The 17,986-nt window shown below is 33.3% G+C and overlaps 1 protein-coding gene across 2 annotated transcripts in view; it reads right to left on the bottom strand.

Annotated features, from left to right (window-relative positions):
- Window positions 1-2,131, bottom strand: part of LOC122505678 (netrin-1-like) — a 746,647-nt gene extending 744,516 nt beyond the window's left edge. For both annotated transcript variants that reach the window (XM_043617458.1, XM_043617459.1), the window contains exon 1: window positions 103-2,131. In XM_043617458.1, coding sequence (XP_043473393.1) covers window positions 103-1,411 — 1,309 coding nt within the window. In that variant the 5' untranslated portion in view covers window positions 1,412-2,131. The remainder of the gene's footprint in view (window positions 1-102) is intronic.
- Window positions 2,132-17,986: the final 15,855 nt, after the last annotated feature.

Genomic DNA, 17,986 nt, shown 5'->3' on the forward strand with positions numbered 1-17,986 from the left:
AATACGTGTCACTTTATTTTTCATATAGAAATAATCTGCTAAGAAAAAGAAGGCGAAAAAAACGTATAGATTACTATAGTAACAGTGGGTTTTTGGACTGACCTTTGCACTCGTTGGCGTCCCTGGCAGTGGCTCGAGCCCAAGGCCTGTCGAAATAGAATGATTTACACTTTTCGCAATCTCTACCGGCAGTATTGTGACGACAATCGCAAGCAATTTGCCCATCCTTGCCGGTGATGCATTTCGCCGCGTGGCCATTGCACTTGCACCTGCCGCCGACCGCGAAGTCTGACACCGCATAATGATGAGCCAAAGTGGTACCGGCAGTAGTCGACAGTATGGTCGTAACTGGAGCCGAGGTCGTTCCCCCAATGCCCACGAAACTCATCTCCTGAGGATCGAGTGCATCATTAGATTGCATCTCTTGCGGCGCGAACACCTGATGGACCGACGGCAGTGCCGTCACCAATGGGTCATTATGTCTCAGATAAAAACTCTTCTTCATCTTCTCCTCACGCTCCCTCTCCTTCTTGTTAATCTCCTCGAGTCCCATATTATTGTCCTCGGGTCCCATGTTCGCGAACTGCTCCTGAACCTGTGGCATGTAGAGCCGGTTGAAGACCACTCGAATGTCAGTCGCCGTCACCCAGTCCTGGAGGACCGGCGAGTTGTCGAAGTCGGCGGCCGACGGCCGGCCCTCGAGGGTGCTGAAGGCGATCCTGCCCACCGGCCCCAGCCCGTCGCCGCCGCTGTAGCGGTGGCTGTCCGTGCACCTCGCCTCCTGCTCGTTCGACTTGGTGATCGTGGCCCGGTTCGGGCGCCCGTAGACGCGGCGGCACTGGGACGAGTAGAACTGGAATGGCTGCCACGTCTTCCCGTAGTCCATCGACTTGAAGATCGCTATCGAGTCGGGCTTCGCGGCCTTGGGGCAGAATTGCAGACTCACGTAAGTGAGTTCGTACTTCTTCCCGAGGGAGAGTGTCAGCGTGACGTTGTCGGGCGGTGCGGCGAAGCTCTGCGACGACACCATTGGCTCGCTCCGCCAGCATGTGACGTTCGTGGGATTATTCAAATCTGTCAGGTAGCTCGGCGGGAAGCGACGTCTCGGAGTGCTGTCGTCGCACACGTGGCACTGCCCGATGCCGGTGCTGCCTCCCGGTTGCTCGAAGACATCGCAGTACCTGGTGGGGCCGCCACTGCCGCAGGTCGACGACGCCTCCACCGTCGCTCCGTAGGCCGCGTTCACGAACACCGGAATGCACCTGAGCGGTCGGTCCTCGTCGTAGCACGGGTCGGACGGACTCTGCTGGCTGGAGAACATCTTCGCGTAGATCTCGCTGCCGCCGTGGACCCCATTCGGTTTTACGACACATACGACAGTTAAGCAGATAATCAAAATTATCCTCGACATCTTGATTCGCTTTTCTCGAAAGTTTCTTATTTTTTTTTTAGAAAACAACTTTAATTTTAACTCCTTCTGGACGAAATATATCTTCTTCGCAGAATACTTATACCAGACACATCATTTTCAATTATTTTGCACTTTTCTTTTAAACGAATTTTCCGAAACTAGTCGTCGTTCTTAATCGTATACACTTTTCCTCACGATAAAACTGTCTTGACGCGTTCACCAAAGTTCTTCCTCTTCGTCGCGAATTTAATGCACCAGCATCCTCGGAAGCTGCGCGCAAAATCCTTGAATCGCCCCCCTTCACCCTTGCTCAAAAAACTCTTTCGGCTCACATAATTCTGAATTCTCCCCAACCATTTGAAGATCCTTTCAATTTCTTAGTAATTTTTATAGAAGAAAAAAATTCACCAAAAAAACTTTTCTACAAAATTAATTATTAACAATATTATTTTTAAGTATCCATAATAATTTAATGTAAAGAATTTATATTAATATTATATTTGCTATTTATTATTAATATTTTAATAATTTTAATTGTATTTTTAATACAATTTTCAATTTAATTTTTTTTTTAATTTTGTCACATTAACAATTTATCACATTCGGATTTTTTTAAGTGTAAAATATTATTGTCATTTAATTGTTTTTTTATACGCGTTGACACGAGTCGCCGGTAAAAAGATGAATCGAACTTTGAAAAAAACACACTTATTCGTTGTGGCGGCTTCCCGCTAACTGAGTCTCGCTCTCGCGGTTGTAGATTCAAGCGAACGTTTTGAGTCCCTCCCTGTTAGTTTACCCTCCCCACCCCCTTCCTCTCAACGCCCCTACCACCCTCCATCGCCAATAGCTTCTCTCGTCTTTCCCCTGTTCCCACCTCAACCCCCCTCCCCTCATTTAACACACGTAGCCGATGGAGCAAAAGGGATGCTGCATTTAGTTCAAGGAACAGAGTTTGTTAAGAAACGTCACTTCTTGTTAAGAAAAATGTTTAAAAAATCATTAAAAAAAACCCGACGAAAGGGTTAAAAAATTTTGGCATAATCTTTTAATTATTTCCCAAGATTTCTCTTTAAATTAATCTCATTAATAATTAATTTTATTGTGGAAGCAAAACATAGGGAAAGGATTAAAATTCTTTCATACTATATAAATTTGAATCATAAATATATATAATCCGCTTAAAAGCAAAAAATCAGTCGACTTTTTTATCTTGAATATAAAAATTAGTGTCACCTTAGTAAATTTTTATTAACTGATTCAATTAGTTAAATTTGACTGATCTTACAATTATTTTTACTTCTAGTCAGACATGCTTTATACTATAATAATCATTAGCGACAATCATTTATTCTTCTCTGCTTAAATTCAAACAAGTATAAAGACTAATAAATTACCAAATTATTCTAATTATTTGCCTCGTTAATTGTAATTATTAGTTACTTAAATATTCTTATTGTTTTGTTAATTATATAGATAATTCATTAATAAAGTCCTTTTAGTTGTTTACCCAAGTACGAAATGCCGAGACTGCAAAAACAGCACATCATCGGTCTAGTATAATGTCTGCCGAGAATTGTCCATAGTTACTCGGTCATTTCTTGTGTTTAAAACGTCGCATTGCTGGGTCAATGATGGCGCCGATTGTCACACTGTTAACTTAAAAGTATCAAATTGCAACGAAATGATTCCAAAAATGCTAATCAAATTAAAAGTTAATCCAAATTTTTGGCATCAATTTGATCCACTTTAGTATCAATTTGATACTTTCAAGAAAACTGTGCAGATATTCTAATTTCCCAAGACAGGACCGACTCTCGGCCCAATTATGGAACGCTCACGGCAAAGTTAATGAATCTTTAATGGCAAAATATACAATTGCCAATGATGTGACGAACATCGGCCCAGTAATGGCTCATTATTGGCAAAAACTTCGTATCTTTAATGACAAATTGTAATTGCCAGTGATGGGATGTAGCGCGGTCCAATAACGGCACATTAAAGGTAATAATTTTGTATATATGATAGCAAATTATAATTGCCATTAACGGGACGTAGCTTGGCCCAGTAATGACACATTATAATGGATAAAATTTTGTATCTATACGGTAAATTATAATTTTCAATATAGGACGTAGCTCGTCCCAATAATAGCACAGTATCGGCCAGTAGTGTAGTTTATAAAAACCCCTTTGCTTACTCGACTTCACGTCAGACTAGCAGAGTGGTCAGAGTGTTAGGTTTTGGTGGTATCGCTCAAGGCATTTATTTAGATAAAAATGGCTTCATTCTAAATTCAGAAATGGTGCCTTTTCTGTACCACGTCTTAAGGCACTCATGGGACAGAAAAATCACATACAATGAAAAGGACGTGCTGGAAGATCCTAGCATTTTGAAATACTCTATAAATAATTTTGATAAGTGTGATAAAATAAGAATGATGGATTTTTTTTGGCATTGCCGAATTTGGTGGTGTAAGCCATACCCTTTTTTTGAGGTACTACTACACTTTAGAATTTAAAAAAATTTTATTTTTTTATTGTATTTTTTACCTCCTTATAACTTCAGAAAACATCTCCTAAAGTATTTATAACCAATTGTAAAAAATAAAAGTAAATTTTTCGAAAAATATTCAATTAATGTAAAAAGTCATTGACAAATTAAGTCAGTCTTTAAGGGGTTGGTGGGGTCCAGCTTTTTGTTACGACCAGTAGAAACATTAGTGCTATAATGTATGTAACAGTGTCTGACATAAAAAAGTGGAGGGGTTTTAATTTGCAAAAGAATTTTAGGTAATTTATGGATGGCCTCTAACGATACATATAAGGTTTAAACGCGTTTTTCTCAAAATAACGTTTTTTCAAATTGCAGACACTTTATCTCTGAATCTACTGAACCGATTTTAATAAATAATAAGTTGTTTTGTTTATAGCATGTCCTGTGTGTGAATTGACCAGAAAATAGTCAAAAAATTAAAGAAAACTTTTTTGCAGACTAGAAAAATACTGAAAAACGTAGTGTATTTTTAATCAAATTATTGAAACATCTGTTATTTTTTTATTTTAGTCGATTTTTCATTATTGGTGGTGGATTTCTATGCAAGACACCTTTCTTTTTAAAAAGCAGTTTGGATTTTTTGTTTCTGATTTGTCAATCTTGAGATAACCCAGGTAGAAATTTCAACTCTATAATGACCAGTCACTGGGAAGTTTTTCTAGATTCTGGGCAGTAATTGACCAGAAAATCTGGCAAGTGATTAATTGGAAATGTAACGCGCTACTTGAGCAGTTACTGGTTAGATTATCTGGCCAGTGACTGGCAAGTAACTGTCCAGTAACTGAACAGTTTTCTCCTCAAAATCTAGAAGAAAATATAATTTTTCCCGGCTCTTTTTATTTTGTTTATAATTACATATTTATTTATATTTTTGTGATTATTCAAATATTTAAGACTAATGAACAATTACTCTAAAAATAAGTTTAAGAACTGAAGTTCTATTCCGATTGTGACCAGAATTTCTGGCCAGTGACTTGTCAGAAGTAATGAATGATCAGAAATGATGACCAGATAAACTGTTTAGTCACTTGTCAGAGACTTGACGGCTTATCTTGTCAAAATTTAGAAAAATGTAAACTTTGGTAATAATGTGACAGTGAAACGATCATAATTTTTATATAAAGTTACTTTAGACTTTTCTGTTTTTGACCGTATGGAACATAAAAATTATTTTTAATATCTAATTATAAATGATTGAGTAAGAGTGTATTTTTATGGGACTAGTGCTTTGTTTTTTTCCTTAGTAACTGGCAGTTTCTGAGTCCGCAGTTTCTTTTTTTAATAGTGTCAAGATTTTTTGGCTAGAGATTTGGAAAATCTAGAATAATTCCTTTAATAGGATTCGGCAAGTTTTTCTGATCAGTGGTGGACCAGTTTTTCTGGATAGAATCTTAAATAATTATTCAAATCAGTGACTGGCCAGTGTCTGGAAAGAAATTCTTATCACTGTAATGATCAGAACTGTTTGCAAAGAGGAATTGTTTTTATCCAGTGAAACTGGCCAGTCAGTCATTCAGGACTGGCCAGATTGCCTTGGCAAGTAAAACTTGCTCTCGACTCTACAGCTACTGGAAGAAAACAAGTAATACTTGACAAATTTCTACCTGGGAAACTGTCCGCAATTGGACAATTAACTTTTTGGAGTATCGATCTGAATGCTGTCTGCAGATCATGATATACCTATTAAATAAAAATTAAAAACAAACTATTATTTTTATTCTCCAAACATTATACACTTTTACCATTTAAAATCAATGCAAAAAGTGCCCCTTAATTTAAGATCCGGAGCCTCATATGCCAGACGTTTTTTTTTGTTTGTACGTAAATTGTATTTATAAATTGTTCTATAAAAATAAATGAAAAAAAACAAAAAAAATTAGGCTTTGGTGCGTCAGGTTGAGGTATTGATCCCCAAGTAGAAATGTCCGGAGTTAGGACGGAGTTAAACACCAGCATGGTACTGACTCAGTACTGACCGTCGGTACTGACTTTCGGAACCCGATCAGTACTGGGAGTATACTGACTCCAAAACCGAATCAGTAATACGTCGGAGTTAAAAAAGTATTAAAATCAGTACTGGCAGAAAACTGGCATAACACCAAATCAGTACTGCGAAGGAGTTAAAAAACAAACAAAATTTGTTATAATGGCATTAAATCGGACACTATTAATAACAACAACATCGTTTGATTTATTAACTATTAAAATATTTTCCAAGATTTTTAAAAACATTATTCATCAACAATAACATCAGACACTTAATTAATATATTATTAATTATTAATTAATAGGTATATCATAATAATAATAAATTATTATTTATTAATTTTTTTTACTATTATGTATTATTAATACACGGAGAAAACTGGAGTATTGGACTAAACATCTGGAGGGACAAATCGTTTATATTTTAGAGTTAGGTATTGGATAACAATCTAAATGTTCAAATTCCCCATTGACAGATATTCGTGCCATTTCTCTAACAGAGGGACAAATTAACCATCTTGAGAAATCCCTTCCTTATCCGGCGCGAAATGAATAAATATGTCAACCTAACCCCTAAATTAAATACATAAAATGTCAGAAAAATAATTTCGCACGCATCAGATCGTACACATTTTCTGCGCAACTTTTAACTCTCAGATATAATGGGAGAGAATATACAAGTAGATTTCCATTATCAATTCAAAATTTATTTTAGAAAGACTATTTAACTCTCTTCATAAGCAAAGGAAACATACACTTTTTGAACCTCTGAATTTGACTCTCCAGTTTTCTCAGTGTAATAAAATTTAAAAAAAATTTTAAAAATGTATAAATATATATTTTTTATTATTATTTTAATAAATAATTAAATTATAAATAATAAATATTTAATTAATTTAAAAATAATAAATAAATAATAATTAATAAATAATTAAATTAATAATTTTTTGTCATATTTTTATGCTATACATATTAATTAATATATAACGTCTTGTTAAAATGTATATATAAATATATAAAACATATATTTATAATAACTTTTCTTTAAATTAACTATAATAATCTTCGTATTCTTTCATTCAGTCTGTCCAGAGCGTGTACATTCTGTCCGCAGTGAGAGAGAAAGAGAGGTAAGTATCGCCTGTCCTTTTAGTTTAGAGTAGGAGCGAGAGAGAGGCGAATATTATTATTATATCTATATATATATATATTAAGTTAGTCTTTCCTTATATACTCTGTTCACAGTGAGAGAGAAAGAGAGGGAGGGAGGTATTGTCTCTCCTTTTAGTTTAGAGTAGGAGAGAAAGAGAGACGAATAGTTAAGATAGTAATTCCCACTTTTTGGGTTTAGAAGGGGGTACCATGTTTTCTCCATTTTCCGTGTCAGGTAGAAAAAGAGGAACAGAATTTGATAGGGGAAGAAAAAGTGGGGAATTTTACTTTCAAGCCAAAATACGAAATGGGCGTCTTATTTCCTTACTGGCTAATTATTTTTCTTTTTTCACTCACAGATAGATTAAGGAGTAAAAGAAAGGCAGATCGAGAACGAAGTATGAGTGAGAGGTATAAATTTTATCGTTGTTCCATAAACCAAATGGACAATTTTTCATTAATTTTTGACTCCCACCCCGCCTCCAGTTGTGAACAATCGCAAATATTTTAAAAAACTAATTCGTATAATTATTTAAGATTCAATTATCTTCGAACAATGGGTAAGGCTTTCTGAAGTGTACCGATGGTTTTTTAAGCCTGTTACGCGCTGTAAAAAAGACATGGAGCGTGCAGTTTCACGGGCGGTTGCACTGCCGCATTACATGCGTTGAATTGGTTTCAATTTGTTAGTTAATGCTTTATTTATTAAGCATTTGACACATAATTTCGAAAATTTTAATTAAAATTAAATTCAAAATGGCGGATCCAATATGGCGAATAATATGGCGCTTAACAAAAATATAGCTTTATTTTGTAAATAAAATGCGGGCCCAGAAATTTTTTTTTGTTTTTATTTTCGGATTTTTTATAGTGTCAAGAATACTCTCCTAAAATAATATTGCAAAATTCAAAATAAAACAAAAATTATACATCCTTATTCTTCGCCATGTCAAAGATGTTTTTGTATGCGGATAAGCAATCGTATGATTTAAATGTTTTCTCATTTGCATTTTTTAAAAAAGACAAACAAAAATGTATTTGGTGTTGCTGATCAAAAATTAGATATCAAATTTTCAAAATTGAAAATGGGGGATTCAACATGGCGGAAAAGAAAATTTTTTTATTTTAATTTTTTTTTTCGTTTAATTTTTTTTCGTCCACCATATTGTATCCGCCATTTTTAATTTTTAAAAAATTATGTCATATTCGTAATCAGCGACCCCAAAACCCCCCGTAACGATTTTCAAGCAAATCCAATGATTTTAAAAAAAGAATGTCCGCCATATTGGATTCGCCATTTTAAATTTTAAAAATCTGATTCAATATTCGTAATTAGCGACCTCGAAAACCCCCGAGTAACGATTTTCAAGCAAATCCGATGATTTTTTAAAAAAAATTTCAAAACTTATGAACAAAGACTTAAAATGCGTTTTTCTCAAAATGTCTTTTTTTGATCTGGAAAGAGTGATATCTCGAGTTCTTCTAAAGCGATTTTAAAAAATCAAACGGCTTTTGATTCAGCGTCATCATGCCTATAAGTGGAACCTCAAAAACTGGAAAATTTCAAACTCTCTTTATTTTATAAGGGAAATTCTGAATAGAAACACCTTTTTTTTGCATATTTTAGAGAAAAAGTACTCTATAAAAAGGGGGGGGAAGAAAATTCCACTTTTTTGAGGTTCCACACCTAAAGAAATATCTAACGAAGAGAATGCCACTTCGTTTTTGGTTTTATCTGTTATAGAAAGTTTCGAATCGATCTTACCACCGAGAATGGGCATTTTCGAAAATGGCGTATATCGCCGCCATTTTGAAATAAAAATGAAAAATTTTTTTTTACAAATTCTTAAATAAATTATTTTTTACATGTAAAAGAAATTTTTTAAATAAATGTCATAGTTATTTTAATAATATATACTAAAAAAGCCTTCTTTTTGCCTGTTTTGAACAGTCATTTATTTGTTCGACCGTATGAAAATAGCGATTTTTTTCCAAGGGCAAAAAAACAGTTGGTCCCATGCTTTTTTTGCCCAAGGTAAAAAGGCCGCCATTTTCATACAAGTCGAACAAGTGAATGACTTTTACTCGCTGTCGTCTGCTATCTGAAATCGACACTTTTGTGCATTAGAAATAAAAAATATCGTATGTAATACGGGAATAAAGGCAGCCAATTTGTTTACGATGATTTTTGTGACACGAGTGGAGGTCTCGGGGCGCCCTCGACCTCGAATCGTGTCACAAAAATCATTGTAAACAAATGGCTGCCTTTATACCCTTGTTGCTTAATATAATATTTTTAAAAGATTAATGATTAGGTACAATAATTTTATTGTGTCATTTGAAGAAAAAGAATAGATATTAATCTTATTTAAAATTTTTTTACAGTCTTTATTGTGAAAAAATTGATGCATTATCCAAATTTCCATTTCGACAATTACACAATTACACCTTCAATTTTTAAAATAAGGATTTTTTTGCAAATGACCGACAAAATGGGCCCTTTTCATTTTTTTAAAGAACCAATGAAATCTATCAGTTTAATTATCGATAAATTAATGAAAACCGCAAATTCCTGGTAATGAGAAAATTATGAAAAACATGTTTCCCGACATGAATTTTTAGGGAAATAAGAATTTAATATAAGTGAAAAAAATTTTAATTTACTTAAAATAAAAAAACCTTTTCATTTTTACAACTCTTTTTAGTTCATTTATTTTATATTTTGACTGACTCGATTATAAGATTGCAAACTTTTTTTTATATAAAGATACTAGTGCACCAATAGAACCTTTTGCGACGTCATCGAATTACGAAAAAAGTAGCCATGGTTCCTCGAAACGTCCAGAAAAGAAGAAAGAAAGTGCAAGAAAACTTGATATCTGCATTGCAAGTCTTAACTACCAAGACAGAAAATCTGGTATTTCAATAATTATAGAAAAAATTACTATTTACATGAAGAGAATAATTTAAGAAGCGAACCAGTCAAATTTTAACTTATTGAAATTATTACTGTTTGCCCCATACGCTCATTTTGAGTATAAATGTTAGTTTAAAAATAAGGTATACTACACATGGTTGTTTTGAAATTCTAAACAACAGTTTTGACAATCTCGCCATTTCGGAGATATTGACATCTGGACGGTTGGTCCCACTCTCCCCAAATATTATAATATTATTTTAATGATTAACCCATTAAGGGGAGGTTCCCATTGCGGGAGTCAAAAAAATTGATTTCTTTTTTATTGTATTTTTTTAAAGCTATATATATGTAGAATATGTGTGTATAGCGATTTTTTGATCCGAAGAATATTTTCGTTTTTATGAAGTCTTGAACTCACCGCCGTCCCGAGCACTGAGTAACAAATGTCAGGCAAATCGAATCAATTTTTAAAAATTTTGCAAATCTGACCTCAGAATCGTAAAGAGCGACCCTAAATACCTATAGATATTTATCATATACGCAAATTGAACAAAGAATTGCAAAGAATACAATTATTGCACAAAAATGTTTCTCAAACCTTAAACGCGTTTTTCTCGAAACAAGATTTTAAAACTGGTGGGCATCGTAGCGTCTAAACTATTTAATCAATCAACTTCGGGTTTGCGGATAATTAAAGGTAACTAAATTCTACTGGGGTTATACCTATAATATGATAAAATTGTTAACAATAGAGATTTTTACAAGAGATCAAATATGTAAAAATAATGCGAAAACGCAGTTTTTTTAAAAATGTGTCCGCCATTTTGTCATTTTATTAACTTTTTAACTATTTTATAGGTATAACCTATTCTTTAGGATGTCACCTTTATAAAAAATTTTGAGTTTTTGTTTTAGACTAAAAATTGCGCAGTGTAGAATGCCCACCGTTTTCCCTATTTAAAAAAACATTATTTTCTAGATGCGCCATATTGGCCGCCATTTTGCATTTTTTTGAAAATGAAATATATATTTTAAAAGTTCAAGAATGTATCTTTATTTAGAAAAAAAAATTACATCGTTAAGTCATAGCCGTTCCTCGCAAAAAATTGTCAAAGTTTGTGTTTATTTTGGCCCCCGCAATGAGAACCTCCCCTTAACGCCTAAAATAAGAAAATTCTTTGCGCAAATTCAACCTATACTTTTATGAATAAAACAGATTATATTTTATACCGCAAGTATGTTTCTTATAGGTATTGAGTGTGCTCTTTTCGATTCCGGGGTGAAAAAAAAGAATTTCGTTTAAAACAAAAATTAAATATAGCGGTTTTATCTTTAAAAACAGAAAAGAAATTTCATTTTTTTAAGTTTGGTTATTTTTTTACCTATTTACCCATACAAATATTTGGATTCAGTAACCTCAAAAACATAAAATATAATGATATTTGGCATTAAAAGAAATAAAAAAATTTAGCAAAGTTGTGACACGAAAACTTTATTTTGACTACTCTGCTGAGGAGTTAAACGTGCGTGAATAATATTCAATTCTCATCCATAGAGGCACAAAAATTGTATACTTTTAAAAAAAGTAAATTAGAATGTGAAATTTAAAGATGGCGGACCAAATATGGCCTAAAATATGAAGGGAACTTTGAAAGGGGTGGTGACTATTTTTCAAAATACTAAAATGTAATTAAATTTGCCTAAGTTTTCCTACTCGAAGGCTTTTGGGGTCGCTGATTACTAATTTAATGTTATTTTTAAGAAATTCAAGATAGCGGATTTAATATATATAGAACAAAATTTTTTAAAATTTATGCAATAAACCTTAATTTAGTCACTCGGGAATTTTTGTGGTTGCTGATTACGAATTCAATTTTAGTTTCCCATAAATCAAAATGGCAGATCTAATATGGAACAGAATGTTTACTTTATGCAATTAATCTTAATTTTGTCACTCGGTGGTTTTTAGGGTCGCTGATTACGAATGCGATGTTTGTTTTCAAAATTTCAAATGACTAATATAATATGGGAAAGAGAAATTAAAAAAAATTTTCTATACACGCTCGCTGGTCGTGAATCGACGCAAGTGCTAAAATAATTGTCAGTGAGCGCTCCTATGGCATTTACAGCTAACTGACTGGTATTAGAACTCTCGAGTAACAAAATTAGGGTCAATTGCATAAATCTAAAAGAAAATTCTGCCATATTGAATACACCATTTTAAATTTATGAAAAATTACATCAAATTCGTAATCAGCGTCCCTAAAAACCACCGAGTGACAAAATTAAGGTCCACTGCATAAAGTAAAAATTTGTGTTCCATATTGGATGGGGGGAGGGTCAAAAATTAATAAAAAATTGTCCTCGTGGTTTATGGACGGCTTATACCTCGACTTATATCATGACTATTAATAAATCTCGGTGTCAATGTTTTGACAAAGAAGGAAGAATACTTCAAGAAAATAATTCTTCTGATGTATAATTAATATATATAAAGTTTTTCTATCACTTGACTGAACTAATCAAAACAAAAACCATTATTTTGTAATTTGACTTGCTTGGTACTTTGAAACGTCTGGCAACACAGCATTTCTTTAGTCGTGTTGCAAATGCTTGGTATGACTTGTTTACATTTAGTTTTGAGTAGAAAATTGTGTGCAATGTTTCCAGATGTTCAAACAGCTGTCCAATATACTGTATAAAACATGAAATTTTTTTACAAATTAATTTATTGCAAACTCTCACAGGTACCTAATGACACTTTTTAAACAGATATTTAACCATTATATATCTGTCTCGTATTAAAAAATGTTTTATTAATTTCTTAATTTTAAGTACTTTGTGGTGAGTAAATATGTTTGAAAATGTACTCAATTCCCACAAAACTCAATGTTAAAAGTTAAAAACAAAGACGCTTATAACTTTTTTCACAAGTCCCCACAGGTCTTAAAAATTTAACTACATTTTTTAAAAACTTTTATCTAACAGTGGTACAAATTTCAACAAATTGGTAATCTTAATTCTATTTGCGAAAAAACCTTTCTATTATCTTGAAAAAATCTGTAATTACCTTAACGTTTTATAAACATTTTACAATATAGCTCAGTGTGTTAAATTTAATTTTTGGTTTTCGTGTTTTATGTTTTTTAATTCTTCAAAAAAAAATTGTAATCTTTTTCCAATATTTTAGAAAAAGAAAAAAACGGATCATAAGGTCTTACATTTTTATATACACACACAATAAAATAAGGTCTTGAGTATCAAAAGACAGAAACAGAAATATCGCGCGCGCTTTAGCGCGCGTAGTTCTGCTAGTGAATATAATATAGAGTGAATTCATTATTATAGCACTGTATATATTCTTCCCATAATTCAAAAGGAAGTTTAAGTAAAATTACTTTTTACTCGGGGGTTTTCGGGGTCGCTGATTACGAATCTGAAGTCCAATTTGCAAAATTAAAAATGTCGGATCCAATATGGCGAACAAATGTTGTGAAAATTTGTCATTCTTGAAAAATTTTGTAAAAGATTGATGAATTTTCATAAAAAAAATTTCTCGTGGGTTTTCGATGTTGTTGAATACGAATATTTTGTCAGATTTTTAAAATTTAAAATTGCGGTCTTATTATGGCAGACGTCTTTTTGAAAATCATATGCAATTCATTTGAAAATTGTTATTTCAGGTGTCCAAAACCCCCGAGTTAGTACATTGCGTAACAAGTGTGAACTAGCGGCTTTTTTGGAACGAACGCTAAGTTTTCGTAACGAGTTTTATTATTATTATTATTAATAATAATTAATAAATAAATACAAATACTAAGAGTTTCTAACCTTCTTTTCGTGATCGCTCGTGTGAAAGTTTCGTTTTTATACATTAATGATATTATTTTTATTAATACGTCGAAGTGCATGACTCGTTACGCAGAAGTAGCGCGAGTTCCAAAATGCCGCCACACGTGTTGCCCACAATACTTTTCACAACAAAATCATAAAAAGGCGTTGACACTAAAAAACTTATTTAATTGAAAAGAATGTTGAGAAACGGGTACATAAGATTCGGAACACAGATCCACTGTCAAGCGTACGTTACTAGTTCATCGCGCGGGGGGTTCGGGGGGGGGGTCTCCCCCAGATGGGGTCCAGGGGCGGAGAACCGGTCAGGGGGTTGGAGGGGGACAAAGTCCCCCGACTACAAAAAACCAACTCAAAAGAATAATAATAATTTTCGACATTTCGAAGAATCGCATTTTATAATACCCCAAGCCACCGGACACGTTGGGGGCTAAGCCCCCCAAAACCTAGTCATGTACTTCGACGTATTAATAAAAATAATATCATTAATGAATAAAAATGGAATTTTCACACGAGCAATCGCGAAAAGGAGGTTAGAAACTCTTAGTATTTGACAGATGCTGTGTTGCAGCTTTAAGACACGGTAAAAGTAGGTAACTGAACAAAAACATAATCACGCCTCTACTGGAAAGAATTGCAACTACTCGAGCGTTACAAAAATACTCGAACAAGCACAAACAAAGTTCTTTTTTTGAAAAAAAAATTGCAAGCAAATTCAATAAATTTTTTAAAATTCGTTCGCCATATTAGATCCGCCATTTTGAATTTTTAAAATCTGACTTCAGATTCGTAATCAGCAACCCCGAAAACCTCCGAGTAAAAGTTTTAAGCAAATTCAATAAGTTTGTTCAAATTCGTCCGCCATATTGGATCCGCTATTTTGAATTTTGAAAATCTGACTTCAGATTCGTAACCAGCGACCCCGAAAACCCCTGACTAAAAAGTTTTAAGCAAATTTAATAAATATTTTAAAATTCGTTCGCCATATTGGATCCGCCATTTTTAATTTTTAAAATCTGACTTCAGATTCGTAATCAGCAACCCCGAAAACCCCCGAGTAAAAAGTTTTAAGCAAATTCAATAAGTTTGTTCAAATTCGTCCGCCAAATTGGAACTGCCATTTTGAATTTTTAAAATCTGACTTCAGGTTCGTAATCAGCGACCCCAAAAACATTAAAATATATTTTGACATAATATTTATGCATCGTTTTTTAAAAGTAATTAATAAATATATTTACTTATTTTCGAGTTTAGCCTCTTCTAATTGACGTAACAAAGACGCCATTTTCAATTTTTAATTATGCCACTTTGTAATTGAAAGGGGATGTCATGACGAGTATTTTCATGTGCATAACTTGTATTTTGATTACATACAATTTTGGGCACAACTTTGGGCCGTTTGACGTGAAACGTCCCATAAATATATACCTATTGTTTATTATTATTATAATTAAATAATTTAAAAATAATAAATAAATACCTAATAATTAGTATATAATTAAATTAATAATTTTTATCATATTTTTATGCTATACCTATTAATTAATATATAACGTCTTGTTAAAATGTATACAAATGTATAAAACATATATTTATAATAATTTTTCTTTAAATAAGTATAATATACAGTGAATTCATTATTATAGCACTGTATATATCCTTCCCATAATTCAAAAGGAAGTTTAGGTAAAATCATTTCCAAGATTGCGTGGCTGTGCGGTTAGTGTATTCGACTTGCGTCCTCGAGGTCTAGGGTTCGATCCCCCGTGCATGCGATATTTTTCCGTCTTAGTTCTAAGTGTTTAGTGTATAATTTTCAACAGTGTTATATAAAATATAAATTTAAATTATTATAAACAATAATAATAATAATAATTAAGTAATTAATTAAAATAAATAAAATTGTGTAAATTAATGGAAAAAAAAGAAAATTTTTTTTTAAAAACTTATTTCAATTAAAGCACAATTTTGCTAATTATTTACATTTTTATAAAGAAACGTTCTTTTTTTTTAAAGAACGCGTTACAGCATTTTCCAAATTTGTTAAATTTTACCTGCGAATCAGTAATTAGGCGGTGTTCTGCCAGTGATATTTTAATACTGACTTAGTACTGACTGCCGGTAAAAAATCAGTACTGGACAACGTTACCAGCCAGGGATTTCCCAGTACTGATTTAGTACTGGAGTCAGTACTGCTATACTGGCAGTCAGTACTGGGTCAGTACTATGCCAGTATTACATTTCTACTTGGGTCCCCGAGAGCGTTAAGAATTCTTCAAATGTTTGTAATTTTGCGGTTAATTAAAGGAAACAAGCTATATAAATATAATATATTAATTAGTTAAAAAATATAATTATTTTTATTACTTTAAAAATTTTTCCAATACTGGCGGAGTAATGGCAGACAAAATTGGGCCATTAACCCTCCTGCGCATAAAGCCGACTATATGTCGTCCAAACCATGTTGTTTCGGTATGCACAAGGACTATACTATAGTAATTTTTTTTCATATCCAATTTTAGTTGTCATATCGATTTTTCCAAATCATCTAAGGTATAAAAAACGTATTCCTGATAGTTTTAGTTTAAAACTTCTTCTTCTTCTTCTTCTTCTTCTTCTTCTTACAACTTTTCTATTTTAGTTAAGGCAGTAGTCTCCTTTATAGGCTTAAAAAAATCGACTTTTTTTTGCCTTAAATCTATTCCAAAACTATCTAAAAATATGTCTTTAAAATTTTAGAGGCCAATCTGACATCTTTTCGAAGATAGATCAGATTTTGTGACCAATCGTCGAGCACGTGTGTCTGCTCGGGCAGACCCCAACGCGCGCGCACCGCCCATTCATGCGTTATATTGTTTACCTAACCTTGTATCACCTTGTATACACCTGAAAAGGTGCACGGAGAGAAGGGCGTAGTAGATTCTACTGACATGGCAGTTAAATATACTAAACAGAATCGTTAGGTTTGGACTGACGGTACAGACAGTGCCATCTACTGCACTGTTTAGTAAGATAGTAAGATGCACTGAGCAAACAGTATATTCTACTAAACAGAGAGGTGTCGTAGTGTATTATACTAAACATACAGTTGGCGCCACTAACCGGTGCACTAAATGATTTACTAAACGCGTTCTGTCACATTTACTGCAACTCTTCTCTCCGTGTGTATACACACACTCAAAATTCTAACGAAGCGTTCAATTCGCTTGTTTGGCGCCTAAACCCAAAACACGTCAATTCCGGCTCTAAAATCGTCGAAATTACGGCAAATTTGGTTGCAGGCATTTTTAACAAGGCCTATGCATGTGTGCTGACCACTATGCAGCTGCTCGATATTGTTATCGGGCAGCAATGCAAAAATTTTGCCGATAATATCGATGCGGAGCGCATAACGAGGGAAAACCGGCGCTCGTCATTTTCGAGCAAGGAGGCTCGGACAGCTCGACGAGAAGAAAATCTTTGACAAAATGAGTTCTTCGAGGAAGAGGAAGGACTACTATATGGGCCAGGAATAGCTGATTAAAATTTAATTAGTGTAAGTATCCTAAAAATTGTATTTTTTGGACCTAAAACTTTAAATCGCTTTTTCTCGAATTTTCATATTCACACGTCATAGAAAACGATGCCGGTGATAGCAAAAAGCATTTTTGTCCGATTGAAAAAAATCAAAAAGTTCTCGCTTCAGTATTAAATTATCTTCTATTTGAACTAAAATAGTTGGACAAAAGTATTATTTAAAATATTTTTTTTACACCAATACCCATTAAGGACCAGACGGACGAAAAATTTCAATTGACTTTGAGGACCTCGTTTTTTAATAAAATGCATATATGAGGCATTATTCCTGAACTGCCCCAAAAATAAAAAAAAGTTCTTGGATTTCCTTTATACTTTAGAAATATGTTACCCTAGTAGGTACAAGTTACTACACCAATTTACAGGTCCAACCCCCCACCCCAATCAAAAGGGTGGGGAGTTGAAATTTCAGCCTAAACTCGAACATGCATTCTTTAAACATTTGTAGTTTCTACTTAAATTATTCAATTAAAAAAAGTAAGTAGTGTTTTAGAAAGGTTTTTTTGTGTACTTTTAAAATATTTTATTTATAT

This window comes from Leptopilina heterotoma, unplaced genomic scaffold, assembly GCF_015476425.1.
Source record: "Leptopilina heterotoma isolate Lh14 unplaced genomic scaffold, ASM1547642v1 Lhet_362, whole genome shotgun sequence".
Lineage (NCBI taxonomy): Eukaryota > Metazoa > Arthropoda > Insecta > Hymenoptera > Figitidae > Leptopilina > Leptopilina heterotoma.